Raw genomic sequence first — 15,388 nt, 5'->3', positions numbered from 1 at the left:
GGTTTAGAGAATTACCAAACCACAAGTTTTGTTTGTTGAATTAATTTTTCTCCCTACCATAAGAGTTCCCTGGAAATAAACAGGTAATTTTTTATTGTAAAGTAACTCAAGGAAGCAATTTTCTGCATCTTTAAAATTAATACTGAATGGCTTAGGTCACTGAGTTTTTGTTTTTTTTTTTTAATTGGTAAAGACAAATACTTGATTTTAACTATAATCAAGAACTTTCCTTTTTTTTTCCACCTAGGGTATATAAATGTTCCTTTGTTAATGTTGTCTAAAAATCAGTATGAAACCAGGCACAGGTGGCGCATGCCTATAATCCAAGCAGCTCAGGAGGCTGAGGCAGGAGGAACACGAGTTCAAAGCCAACCTCAGCAACGGTGAGGCACTGAGCAACTCAGTGAGAACCTGTCTCTAAATAAAAATACAAAATAGGGCTGGGGTTGTGGCTCAGTGATCGAGTGCCCCAGAGTTCAATTCCCAGTACCAAAAAAATAAAAATAAACAGTATGAACTTAAGGGGCTTAAAACTACATATATGTATATACATGTATATATACAGATATATGAAGAGAATATAAATATAGAAAGACTGAAGCATTATGTTAATCATTATCTCTGAATAGTGGATTAGTGAAATTCTAAGTAATTTTGTTCCCCCTTGAATACTCTTCTGTATTTTGTGAATTTTATATAAGGAGAATGTTATTTTTATAATAAAAAATTTTAATCCATATATATTATATACACCAATAACTACTGTGCAAGTAAATGTAGAGGGGAAAGACCAGAAGGAAGTGAGTCAAAGGCAGTCTTTCATCATTCATTCATTCATCTAATGGATACCTATTAAGCAGCTACTCAACCAGGTATGGTGCTGGGCACTGGCTACCTGGTTCACATCTCCAACTGTGAACTTTTGGTGTTTTTCTTTCTTCTCTTTTGTACTTATTAAAAGTGTAATTGTGAATGTCTTTGTTTTTAAAATGATGGATGTTGTATTTCTAAAAGATGAGAATACAATAATAGTTCAGAAAAGGGTGTGTTGGTGTATTTGTACAGATGCGTCCAACAGATGAACTTCTGAAATATTCACGTATTTCTGAAGTGTGTTGGCACTCCCCAGGAAGGCTTCTTACTACCCCTTGCAAAATTCCTTTTTTGTTTGTTTTTAGTACCAGGGATTGAAGCCAGGGCTGCTTAACTATTGAGCTACAGTCTTAGTTCTTTTTATATTTTATTTTTAAGACAGGGTCTTGCTAAGTTGCTTGGGGCATCAATAAATTGCTGAGGCTGGCTTTGAACTTGTGATCCTCCTGCCTCAACCTCCCAAGACCCTGGAATTACAGGCATATAACACTATGCCCTGTCAAAATTTATTTCTTTTGCAAACAAAGCATTTATTTGAGTATAAGTAATGCATGTTCTTTTTTGCAGAGTGAATTTTTAGATGTATTTACTTAGCATGTTTTTAAGATATTATAGAGATTTTTTCCTACAAGAGTTTTGAAAATGAATCAATTTACATTAATACAAAATTCCTAAATTATGTCTTTTTGTGAATGAGATTTATCTTTAGATTTTTCTTTTTCAGTCTTTTTCCTCCGTTTTTCTTCTGCTTGTTTTTCAAAATAATCTTTAAGGAGCTGGTTCAGGTGGGGTTCATACTGGCTTGCATGTTGCAATCCATTTTCACTTCCTTAAAAAGATACAAAACAGGAGACAATTATTCTTTATTTTATAGTAGTCTGCATATTATCATACCAGTTCTCTCCCACAATGACAAATCTAGAGCTATTCCTGCCCAAACCATCCCACACATTAACCCACAAGAGTTTTAATTAAAAAATGCTTGAAAGAAATACATTTCTATTTTACCTTCACAATGTTGGATCACACGCCCCCATAGTCGGTTTTTTCTCAAACAGGCTAAATTTCCCACAATCAACAAATGCCTCTTTCCTCTGGTCAATGCAACATTCATTCGTTTTTCTGAATCAATGAATCCTACTTGTCTTGTCCTTACACAGGAAAGAATAATGATCTCCTTTTCAGCACCCTGAAAAGCATCTACTGTGGACACCTGCACACTTTTAATATTAGGATGGTCAAAGTCCACAGCACTGAGTAAATGACAGAGCTGTGGAGGAAAGAAGGCAAGAATCATGCAGTGCAGAGACAGTGCAAAAGGTAAATCTACAGACCTACTCACAGCCACCATCTTAATTAAACTAACATTTCTCTTTCATGACTTACATAGACTTGGCTAGATATTTTCTAAAATGATAGATAAATGACAATGTTAATTATGAAACAAAACAAAATTACTTATCTATTGCTAGGAAACTCATTTGGATATGCTAATTTAGAGCTCATAAATAAGCAAACAATGAAAAAGAAAAAATACTAAAAGAAAAATCTACTTAGAAGTAATTGGCTCAGGTGTACATTAATATCTAGTATCTACCTTTGACTTACTGGTAAATGTAGTAATAATGAGAGAACATTTTAGAAAACAGATTCAATCCGATCTGTCTCAAAACACAAAGCATACACCATATTTTCTTCCCTCTAATTTGTTTATTTGCATTTTGCCCCAACAGCTGTAAACTGAATTTAATTAAACCTTGTTAGGTTTACATTTAATTATGCACAAAAAAAGCCAGGCTAGAAAAAAAAAATCAGAATGTTTCTTTTTTACTATATAAACTACAGTCACAAAAGTTTTTTAAGCAAACCAAACTACTACAAATGTAATATTAAATATTGTCATATATAAATATAATGCTTAACATGTGACAAATATAATATGTAACACAAACCTTATACATCTGGGATTTGTATAATGTTATCACTCCAATCATAGGGCTGGCGATTCCACTTGCTATCAATGATTGAATCAACTTGAGAGTAAAAGCAGCTTCTGCCACATTATGAAAGCTGTTATCTCTTTCAATCTGGAATAAGAAACAGAACCAAAATTATATTTCCCAGAAAGGCTACGGAAAGACCAAGTAAACCTACAAACAACAATAAAATTAAACGGAGAGACTAAATCGTGTTGACTTCCCTCAACACTAATGTCATTTACCTGTTCCAGTCCTTTAACATTATAGAAACACAGGGTGGGTAGCCACTCTAATAAAGGGCTCCTCTCTGTCTCTGAAATACCATTCAAGAGGTTTCCTTCATAAAATAGATCATTGGCAATAGCACTGATTGCAGGATGACAACGATACTGGGTTCTCAACAGAATTGGCTTGTGACCCTGAAAAATTTAAATGTAGAAAAACAAATTAAAACAGCATTTTTTCTCTTAAAAATGATAATATTTAAACATTTTTAAATACCACTATATTATATTCTTAGAGGATGAATTACAATCATGATACAATAAACCACAGATAAAAATATAAAAGAAGTTACTAGGAGATCTAGTTTCATGGTAGAGGGCTTGTTTAGAAATGTGTGAGGCTCAAGTTTGATCCCTAATAATGAAGAAAAATAAAAAATAAATTCATGGTAAACTATTACACTATAAAATTATAAAACATCAAACACATCAAATCTTCAACTTATGATTATCTAATAAGTTTAACACCTAACATGCTGGAATAAACCTAATAGTACAATTTTAAAATATATTTTTAAAAATTAGAAAATGCTATTGGTAATTTTTTTATTTATTAACTTTCCTCTGTGGGTAGAGCCATTTTTTCAATCTGAATCTTCAAAAATGTTTCAAATTTCATTAATGCATCATAATATCCAAGTCTCTTCCAATCTTCCAGATCATGTCCTTTATTTGCAAAAAGTTCTGCAGTATTGCTAGAACATACCAAACACCTACAAGGAACTCTAATAATAATACTTGTATAATTAAAACAATATTGATGACTACATGGACAAAATATCTTCCATGGGGGAAAAACACATAAGAAATCAATCCTAACTACTCTATGGGGCACAGATCTGTCTACATTGATAAGTCCAAATCAGTAGGCATGTGAAACTCTTAGCAAAAATCATTACGTAAAAAAATGCTCAAAGGATCATTATTTGTAATAGAAGCAACCAAATGTTCAATGTTAGAGAAGTGACTGAATAATATCCACACAATTTAATATTTAATGATTCTATATATTTATGACAAGAGATGGTTATAAAACTAATAATAATAAGGGGAAATGATTGAGTATAGTAGAAAATTTAAAAAGGCAGAATAGAAATTATGTTTATTTTGTATGGTTTCAACTGTGTAAAAATACATACATCTGATATTTGCATATAGCCCTAGCATAAAAGATGGAAGAGAAAAATAATAAAATATTACAAAGGGTTTTGTCTTGGAGTGGTGAGGTTATAGATGCATTATTTTTATCTTTACTTTTTTGCAATTTAACACTTCCTATAATGAATACTAGATATTACCTATTTCTTTTACTTTAATTATGAACTAGCTTACATATACAGAAAAGTAAATTAAATAATATGACATCCATGTGCCAAGCAACCAGACTTGTTATTAGCTTTGGTCATGTTTGCTTCACAACTCTCTTTGGTTAAAAATAAAGTATGACATATACAGCAAAATTCCCCCCACATTATTTTGCTCTACCACTTTCCCCAGAAATGATCTCAATCCTGAATTTGTTTTGTAGCATTCCCATGCACTTTTATATGTTGTGTATTACACTGGTATATGTCTATAAATAATATGTGTCATCTGACGTGTTTTTGAAATTCACATAAATGGCATTTTCAATAAGTATCCCTTTGCACCTTGCTTCTTTCAACATCCATTATATTTTTGAGAATTATCTGTATGGATCTAGTTCATTCATCTTAAAATTTCTATATTATTCTACTTGATGACTAAATCATTTTTCAGTCTATTCTTTATTTGCCCTTTAAAAATTTCCCCAAATAAAAATATACTTCACATTTTAAAAGGCATTAACAACAAATAAGTGGAAAAACAAAAAGCAGAAGAACATATATGTTACCATTTTTTTAAAACAAATGGGAAATAATTTATGTATTTGCTTCTACTATTATAAAATATCACTGGAAAGATATAAAAAAGGGATGACTATTGCTGTGGGGAAGAGAAATAGTGATTGAGGGACCAAAGTAGAAGCTTTCACAGCCTCCATACTTGTGGTTCTTATTGAATACTGAACTAAGTAACTAGTGCCTACCCCAAAAATGCTTTTAGAATTTGAAAATTATTTTTAAATTAAGATTTTTTTAAAAAAGGTTTTTAAAAGTCTGGTTCAAAAGAAGCCATACACTTATAGGAGGGATAGAAATTTTGAATCTTATAATTAAAAGCTCAAGACAACTGAAAGCTTGGTTCTTTAGAAAACTGACTACAACTCAACTAAAAATTCAATGCAGTCAAATGTGGCGGCGTACACCTGTAATACCAATGGCTCAAGAGGCTAAGGCAGAAAGGACAGCAAGTTCAAGGCCAGCCTGGGCAATTTAGCAAGATCTTGTCTCAAAATAAAAAATAAAAAGGGGTGGGGATATAGCTCAGTGGTAGTCTTCCTGAGTTCAATTCCCAGTATGGCGGGGGGACCTCAATGCAACCTAAACCACAAAAGTAAAGGGGAATTATGAATTAAGAAAGAAAAAAAAAAAAAAAAACACTGCCTTGAAGAATCCATTCCCTAATATCTAAAGAAACAATAATAGAAAAATAAATAAAAATAAAAACAAAACTAATAACAGTAATAAAGAACCAAATTTAGCAGTTATGCAACACAAAAAGGTACATGGCTAATCTAATGCCATAAACTTTAAAAAAAGGGCTCATCATCAGGAGTTAAATAAGATTCAGGGGTAAAGGGGAGAACTCAGCACCATGAGATTCCTAACCTAAGCTGCAGTGATATAATGGAAATGGCTCCTAAGTATAATAATAAAATAATAAATAAAATAAGAGATCCCCAAATCCAACCACTTGGAGTGAATTCTAGTACAGTATATTTAATGAAACCAACCTTATATACAAGAGTGCACACATAAACTAATAAAGACAGCTGGGTGCAGTGGTGCACACCTGTAATCCCAGTGGCTCAGAAGGATGAGGCAGGAGGATCTTGAATTCAAAGCCAGCCTTAGCAACTTAGTGAGATCCTAAGAAATTCAGCAAGACCCAGTCTCTAAATAAAATATTAAAAAGGGCTCAGGATGTGGATCAGTGATTAAGTGCCCCTAGGTTGGTTCAATCCCTAGTACCAAAAAACAAAACTAATAACGACATCACATATGGCTAGCTGTGGTGACGCATGCCTGAAATCCCAGTGACTGAGGAGGCTAAGACGGAGGATCATAAATTCAACGTTAACCTCAGAAATTTAGCAAGAGATTCAGAAACATAGTGAGACCATATCTCAAAATAAAATACATTGGCCGGGCATGGTGGTGCACGCCTATAATCTCAGCAACTCGGGAGGCTGAGGGATTATAGCCTCCATACAAAGTTCTGGAGTTCAAAGCCAGCCTCAGCATTGACAAGGCACTAAATAACTCAATGAGATCCTGTCTCTACATAAAATACAAAATAAGGCTGAGCATGTAGCTCAGTGGTTGAGTGCCCCTGAGTTCAATCCCCAATACCAAAAAAAAAATTTTTTTATTAAATAAGATACATTGCTGCTGGGACTGCAAAATGGTGCAACCACTCTGGAAAGCAGTATGGAGATTCCTCAGAAAACTTGGAATGGAATCACCATTTAACCCAGTTATCTCACTCCTTGGTATAAAACCAAAGAACTTAAAATCAGCATACTACACTAATGCAGTTAATTGATGTGGATATATTACATTGACACATTGATATGTAAATGTTTAGGAGAAGCTCAGTCCACAATAGCTAAGCTATGGAATCAACCTAGATGCCCTTCAATAGATGAACAGATAAAGAAAATGTGGTATATATACACAATGGAATATTACTCAGCCATAAAAAAGAATGATTTTACAATTTTGCCAGTAAATGGATGGATCTGCAGATTATCATGCTAAGTGAAAAAAAGCCAATCCCAAACACCAAAGTCAAATGTTCTCTCTGATATTTAGATGCTAACACACATTAAGGGCAGGGGGAGAATAGGAATTCACTGGTTTAGACAAAGGGGAATAAAGGAAAGGGAGGGTGGATAGGAATAGAAAAGATGGTAAAATGAATCAGATATAACTTTCCTATGTTTGTATATGAATACACCACTAGTAAAACTCCATATCACATACAACCACAAGAATGGGATCCTAATTAGAATAAGTTATACTCCATGTATATATAATATGTCCAAATATACTCTACTGTCATGATATCTAAAAATAATTAAAAAATAAAAATTAAAAATAAAGAGGGCTCAGGATGTAGCTAGTTGTAAGGGCCCTTGGGTAAAGTGCACCTGGATTAAATCCCTAGTACCCCCAAAAAGAAAAAAAAAGATAGTATATACATTCTTAACCTAGTTATCTTTCAATCCAACTTTAAACCCTTCTGCCACCAGGGTATCATAGAAATACAGAGAATATAGAATATAAATCTGAAAAAGCTTCCCTCCCCCGCCAAAATACTGTCTTTGTTGGCTTTATGCTATTATAACAGACTATCTGAGACTGGGTAATTTATAATAAATGGAAATTTACTTCTCATAGTTCTGGAGGCCAGAAAATACAAATTTAAGTTACAGCATCCAGTGAGCAACCAGTTTTTGGGGGTGTCGGGGGGTTACCAGGGATTGAACCCAGGGGTACTCAACCACTGAGTCACATCCCCAGCCCTTTTATTTATTTTGAGACAGAGTCTTGCTAAGTTATCTAAGACCTCACTAATTTGCTGAGGATGGTTTTGAACTTCGATTCTCCAGCTTAGCCTCCTGAGCCACTGGGATTCCAGTGAACAATTTCTTGATGCATTTTCCCATGACAGAAGGCAAGAGGGTGAGGGGTTCAGGGTGCCAAAGGGGGCCATACTCCTTATATTAGTAATCCAATCCTATGATAATAGCATTAATCCATTTATTCAGATACAGCCCTCATGACCTAAACATCTCTAAAATGTCCTACCTCCCAACACCTCCACATTGCAAATCAAATATCCAGCACATGAACTTTGGGGGACACATTCAAATCATAGCTGATACATTCGGAATTCATCTTAGACAAAGGCATAACCAAGGAACAGAAGAAAAATATCCATAAGTGTTTAAACATTAGTATCAAATCCAAATATAATCCAGTAAAACAATCTCAGAAGTAAGATAATAAAAGGGAAATTTCAACACTAAAGAAATAGATTGGTTTTCAAGACAATAACTTTAAAGAACTAATTAACTGGGGCTGGGGTTGAGGGGCAGAGGTAGAGTGCTCACCTAGCATGCACAAGGCACTGGGTTCAATCCTCAGCACCACATAAAAATAAAGATATTTTGTCCATCTATAACTACAAAACAAATATTAAAAAAAGAACTAACTAACTAAAGGAAGCCAAGAACAAATATAATTTTTTCACAAAAAAGTCACTACAACTCAACTTAAAATTCAATGATGAAGTCTCACACTTCTGTGCCTTAACATGTAAAATTTATTATGTTCCTTTTCCTATTAAAAAAAAAAAAAAGAAAGAAACCTCAAAGCAATTTGAAATTGAAATGTAAGAGAACAGAAATTAAATTTCTGATATAAGAGAAAGGTTCCATAGATAATGCAGATGAAAAATTAAATATAAATAAAAGACAGTTAACATTGGGGGAAATCTTAATGATATTGGATTTGGCAACAATTTTGTGGCTATGACATCAAAAACACAAGCAACACAAAATATATATAAATTGGACTTCATCAAAATTAAGAACTGTTCATCAAAGGATACTATGAGAAAGTGAAAATACTACCTTTAGAATGAGAGAAAATATTTGCAAATCACATATTTGATACGGAATTAATATCCAGAATGCAGAAAGAAGTCCTACAATTCAACAAGAATTAAAGCCAATTAAAACATGGGCAAAGGACTTGAATAAGCATTTCTTCAAGAAGATATATAAATGGCCAATAAATGCATGGAAAATGTTAAATATCACCATCATTTGGGAAAACACAATGTAATACCACTTCACACTCATTAGGATGGCTATTGTGAATAGAAAATAACAAGCACTGCAGAGGATGTGGAGAAAGTGGAACCTTTGTGACTACTACCAAGAACATAAAAGAAATGTAGCTGGTATGAAAAACAGTTTGACAATCCCTCAAAAAGTGAAACAGAATTATCACATGACCCAGGAATTACACTTCTGGGCAGATACTAAGGAACTGAAAGCAGGGATTCAAACAGATATTTGTACACCAAAGTTCACAGTGGCTATAAATAAATAAATATATAAATAAAATAAAATATAAATAAAAGTTCACTATTATTTACAATAGTCAAAAAGTGGAAACCCAACCCAAATATCTATAACGAAATGTAGAATATACATACAAAGGAATGTTATTTAGCCTTAAAAAAGGAATGAAATTCTGGCACATGGTACAACATGGATGAATCTTGAAAACATGCTAAGTTAATAAGTCAAAGACAAAAGGATATATATATATATATATATATATATATTTTTTTTTTTTTTTTTTTTTTTTACATGAGGCATCTAGATTAGACAAATTCACAGAGACAGAAAGTACACTAGAGGTTACTAGCTAGAGAGTTGGGGAGGGGGAATAGAGAATTATTGCTTAAAAATTACAAAGTTTTGTTTGAGATGATAAACAAGCTGTGGAAATGGATAGGTGATGCTTGTACAACACAAATGTACTATAGGGAAAAAAAGTAAAACATAGTCCTGATCTATAAGATGGTGAACCCCAAAGACATTGTACTGAGTAAAAGAAGCCAGTCACAAAAGATCATATATTGCATATTCCATTTATGTGAAAAATCCAGCATAGACAAATTCATATAGACCAAAAGCAGAATTGTGATCACCAGGGGGCAGGAGAAGAGGAAAATAACTGCTAAAATAAGACAAGGAAAAGTTCTGGAACTAGAAAGAGGTGATGGTTGTACAACATTATGCATGAACTAAACACCACCGAATTATTCACTTTCATGTTATTTGAATTTGAATTATTTACTTTTATGTTATTTGAATTTCCCCTCCATTTTAAAATATACTAATTATTTTTTAAAGAGCTCCACATGGATAACAGTAGCATTAAAAGTTTCTTACATTTTAAAGCAAGAGCAATGTACTTACTACCCACTACTGAAGTACATAGGGAAAATATCCTTTCTATAAAGTCATGTTAAAATCACAGGATTCTAGGTATATTTAAGATGATACTTGTCTGGGGAGCCCCCTTGAACAGGAGCTATGCACACACCTTTAAATCCTGAGTAAAGAGGAACTGGTTTGGTATTGCACCCTGCAATGCACGTGGACTTTACCTCTGCTTGGATAAGAAAGTTGTAGCTCGGGGAGTGGGCGTCACCGGATGGGGTTGACCTGTTTGTTGTAATCCTACCCTTTTGCCCTTTTTTGGATAGAATATTCCATGGATTAGCTCCCCCATTAATAAAACCTGGGTTTGAGGCGCATTCTCTCTCTTTCTTGCCTGCCTTGCCTCTTTTGTGGGAGTTGGGTCAGAGGGGCCATCACAGAATCCAAAGAAAAAGGTATTTCTTTGTGTGTTATTATTTCATGCCAGCCCAGTTCACATGAAGTGACCCTAATTGGTTTAGTCGTGTGTCACGACAAGTACTTTTAAGCTACTCCAATTATAAACTAATTAAGAAAAAGAACCAGGTTTTCTAATATTTCCATTCTGCTGTACCATGTATAATCATGTGTGATAACGCTGAAAGTACTTAGCAACATGTACCATTATACAAAGTCGATCAAAAAGAGTTTGTTCCAATCCATTTTCATGAACTGCATCAGAACCTTGAATAGTAGGAGGCAGCTGTTTGGGGTCTCCAACAAGAATCAGCTTTTCACATTTAAACCTTAAAAACAAAATTTCAAAAATTAATCTAAGCAATGAGAAAAAGAGTATATTGACAACATTTATTGGATTTTCCAAAACGTATTTTAAAAATAAAAATCCTAAGATGTGTATTGAGACCTGATAAGGCTAATAGTGCTAAAAAGTAGATTAAAGGCTTTGAAATGTTATCCATTAAAGAATCTTTTGCATAACTTATTTTTTTCCAAATAAACCCTAAGGAATATCCCTTCTCTCTGCATGGAGTTAGTATTTCAGAGAATACATACAGAAAACAATTATTTTTAGAATCCATAAACTCTTAGAATTAGAAGCTTTCTTATAATTGATTTTGCTTGTTTTAGAGGTGAGGTAAATTAGGCTCTCAGAAGCAGTCTTTCTAAATAGGAGTAAGATACAGTGGGAAAGAATCCAAGCTTTGTAAAGAAAGCTATTATTCAAATTTTAACTGTATAATATTCTATGGACATAGTGATTTATTTATTCTCTTTATGCTTCAGTATTCTTACCACTAACCTTATCAGTAATAACATCTTGCATGGCTGTTATAAAGATTAAATAAAGTAATAATGTATTCAGTATACAGTAGGTGCTATATTACCCCACTGTTCTCACCCAGGGCCTCATGATTCTTCCACCCCTGGCTCCTGGGTAGAGTGACCAACTCATTCTGGTTTGCCTTGGACTATCATAGTTTGAAAACACAAACCCCCATGATTCAGGAACATCCCAATTCCCAAGCAAACTCTGACAGCTGGTACCCTACTCTCTTATTAACTGGGGACTGAGCAAGGCCTACTGAGTCCTGAGTCCTAATCTGGTACTCTTTCTACTATCTGTAGGACTCCTCAAGAAGAAATGCTTTTTTTTTTTTTTTTTTTTTGTGTGTGTGTGTGGTTTAGACTATATCCCCTTCCCCTAAAGATGCTTTAAAAGCACAATGTTTTTCTTGGCTAGGACAGCTTAGAAAATTTCATAGTCTTCTAAATTTTAGGAGACAAATTTTCGTTTTCAACTTGTTCTTCTTTATAAACTTTTATACTCTTTCATAACCCAAAAAATATTTTCAAAATCTAAACACTTGAATTATATCTGAGTAAGGGAACTAAAAGACTTTCTTCATTGGAATTGGTTTCAAACTATGACTAAAGAGGAACTTTTAATCTGGTAGAGAAATCTGTAACATCCTAGGAGAATCCTAGCACTAAGGCTCTCAAGGCTTTAAGGGTTATGTGATTCAAATTTCTAAACTATACACTATCAAAATTTTGATGCATTTAATTTACTTAAAAAAAGTTTGCCTCTGTACTATTTTTAAAAATATGTCTATGTACTTGAATTGCTAGGAATTTTGACAAAATTTTGGTAGGAGTTTGAACTCAGAAATTTTTTTTTTTTTTTTTTTTTTTTTTGAGAGAGAGAGAGAGAGAGAGAGAGAATTTTTTTAATGTTTATTTTTTTGTTTTCGGCGGACACAACATCTTTAATTTGTATGTGGTGCTGAGGATCGAACCCAGCGCCAAGCGCATGTCAGGCAAGCATGCTACCGCTTGAGCCACATCCCCAGCCCTCAGAAAATGTTTGAAATAATTTTGACATGTGAGTTCTTTTGGAATTTTTTACGTTACCTTGCAATGGGAAGGAGAGCGGCTGGTTCTGTTATTTGACTACACTCATCCAGCACAACCACAGGGAACTGAAGGTCATTCATGCATGGGAATGGGCAGGCTGCACAGGTAACTCCAACTACTCGAACCTTTATTAAAATCAAAATGCTATTAGTTGACAACTATTAAAAGAAAATAAGAGAATATATTTACCAAAGAACTTGTAGGCTAAAATCAAAAATCATTTTATTTCTACATTTTTTATTATTCCCAATACAAAATGGAAATCACAGAATATAGGCTACTTAACTAAAAGCCCATTAATATGAACAAATAAAAGGTCCAGTTTGATATCCAGAAGGAAGGTATTATAAAAATCAATGATTTAAAAAACATCAAGGATGATGTATTTTACCTTCTAGATGAGCTTCAACAATACAACATGCATTATGACAACAGAGGCCAAAGTTCTTCACAAAGAACAATGAACATGCTAGTAAAATATCCTCTGCTTAACCTTGAAGCACACTAGGTACTTGTAAACTTTAGTATATTTGAATCTTGCAAATCTTAAATATTAAGCAGAATGCCATTATTCTCAAGCAAAAAGCCTGAAAATCTAATATTTAATCTCTATAGTTAAATAGAAAAATCGTTGAATTGTTTAAATGATGTGGCCATTGGTCTTGTAGCTTATTAGCTGTACACATGCACATACATGAGTACATAAATTTGTGTGTATGAGTATAAATATGTATATATGCATATTCCCTTCTAATAATCTCAAGTACAATTACACTTCCTCATAGCAAGGGCAATCCATATAAACTGATCATCTCTTCTTTCAACAAATGTGATTTACAAAAATATGATTTACAAATTACATATTGCTTCCACAAAGCCTATGAAACAAGAAAATAATATAAACACTTAATTTTCTTAATAATAAATAACATTACACAAAATAGCTCTGTAACAGGTTTACCTTCTTTTGTCAAAAAGAGAAACAAAGGGCTGGGGATGTAGACCAGTGGTAGAGCACCTACATAACATGCACAAGGCCCAAAGACTGCAAAAACCAACAACTACAACAAAAAAATCCCCAAAACAAACATCCTAAAGTCATACTTATATTAGAAATTCCACAGGATTTATTCAGTTCTTTCAGAATGTTCAATCCTTGAAGCTCATATTTTGCTTTTGGCACCACTTTGAAATATCATTTGTTGTCTAACTCTTGTAACTACATCTAACAACTTTAAAACAACTTTAAAATAAGGATCTTAAGTTTATAAATCAAGAAGCATTTTTTTAATGCTTTAATTTAAGGAAACATCTATGATGGGAATGTACTTAGTGGTAGATCCCTTGCAGAGCAAGGCCCTGGTTAAACCCTTAGCATTGGGGGAGTCGAGGGGGTGGAAAATACACACACACACACACACACACACACAAACACATATTTATACACACACAAATATATACATGAAATATACATACAAATATATATTACATGTATAAATACAAAAAGCCTAATTATGATTTTTCTTTAAAGAATTGTATTACTTTTATCTTTTAATTTATTATTATACTACTGAGACTCAAACAATAGAAGAGATTTTGTTATTGACCAGGGGTAGTAAGTAATTACGAAGCATTTTTATAAATTAGTTTTATTGTAAAGACATATCACTTTAGAAATGTGTCAGGCCTGATTGCTTTATTAGACTGAGAAATTTTAGCAAAGTATTTTTAAAATACTTCCTCTAAAATAGTTTTCATTGTACATAGGTAATAGCAATGAGCAATATATTATTATAACTGGACTTTTATTTAGAAAATTACCAAAGAAACCATTAGCAGTTATTCTGATATATCATTATTATATTGGGGGAGTAAAATGGTAAGAAGATTACATAAATGGTTAATTTGTATTCGCTGAACACAGACAAACTAAGCCCCTCTGGAATTAAAGAGAAAGCGGTCCAGAGTCAACCCTAAAATTCAGATCACAAAAAGTTAGTCTCAAGTCCTCTGAGAACTTTTAGACCCAAAACTTGTGTACTGGTTATTACTCCCAATATGTCCCTTCCTCCCCATGAGATTAGTCTTACATAACCATACCCTTTGCTGTGTGGCTTTGCAGTATTTCCCACTAGAGAGGTAGGCAGAATGTATTTCCCTACCTCATTGAGGTTGAACTTGGTTATATGACCTGTTATAAGAAATAAAATATTGGCAGATATGATGTGAACAGAAGCTTTAAATGTGATCTAATTTATCCTCTGTTGACTACTGCCATCTGTCAAGAGAACATCTATCATGCTGTAGGGCAAACCCAAGAAGACTATAGTTAGGGTCCCTTGTGGAGTCTTCCAGCAGGTTATGTTTTTAGTGTAAAGCCAAGGTCATGAGCACCCTGATTCAGCATATGCAGTCAAGTTCATAAGCATCTGCTTGTAAGCATGAGCTCACTTATGTAACCTGTTGGCAATGTGCTTTCTTTGGTTGCACAAAAAGAACGGCCTTGGGGCTGATGGCTGCTTCCACCTCTGAATAAAGCATGCCATGGGCAGTTTTCTAAGAATGAGAGACCAAAGCTGAGATAACACCAGTTGACCTGTAGAGTCAAAAGCTGTTGTCTTAATTTTGCCGGGCATGTTGGCATAGTCCCATAACCCCAGCTACTCAGGATGCTGACAAAGGAGGATCATCAAGTTTAAGGCCTGTGTGGAAAAATTAACGAGACCCTG

General features: G+C 33.6%; 1 protein-coding gene across 1 annotated transcript in view; it reads right to left on the bottom strand.

Annotated features, from left to right (window-relative positions):
* Window positions 1-748: 748 nt before the first annotated feature.
* Zgrf1 (zinc finger GRF-type containing 1) overlaps window positions 749-15,388 on the bottom strand; it is an 82,556-nt gene continuing 67,916 nt past the window's right edge. The window contains exons 22-27 of the mRNA XM_071614466.1: window positions 12,657-12,784; window positions 10,906-11,029; window positions 3,095-3,271; window positions 2,826-2,960; window positions 1,882-2,143; window positions 749-1,702 (exon numbers count right to left, since the gene is read on the bottom strand). Of these exons, the coding sequence (XP_071470567.1) occupies window positions 1,545-1,702; window positions 1,882-2,143; window positions 2,826-2,960; window positions 3,095-3,271; window positions 10,906-11,029; window positions 12,657-12,784 (984 nt within the window). The 3' untranslated portion in view covers window positions 749-1,544. The remainder of the gene's footprint in view (window positions 1,703-1,881; window positions 2,144-2,825; window positions 2,961-3,094; window positions 3,272-10,905; window positions 11,030-12,656; window positions 12,785-15,388) is intronic.

Source organism: Marmota flaviventris, chromosome 7, assembly GCF_047511675.1.
Source record: "Marmota flaviventris isolate mMarFla1 chromosome 7, mMarFla1.hap1, whole genome shotgun sequence".
NCBI lineage: Eukaryota > Metazoa > Chordata > Mammalia > Rodentia > Sciuridae > Marmota > Marmota flaviventris.
This window is presented reverse-complemented; position numbering and strand designations above follow the sequence as displayed.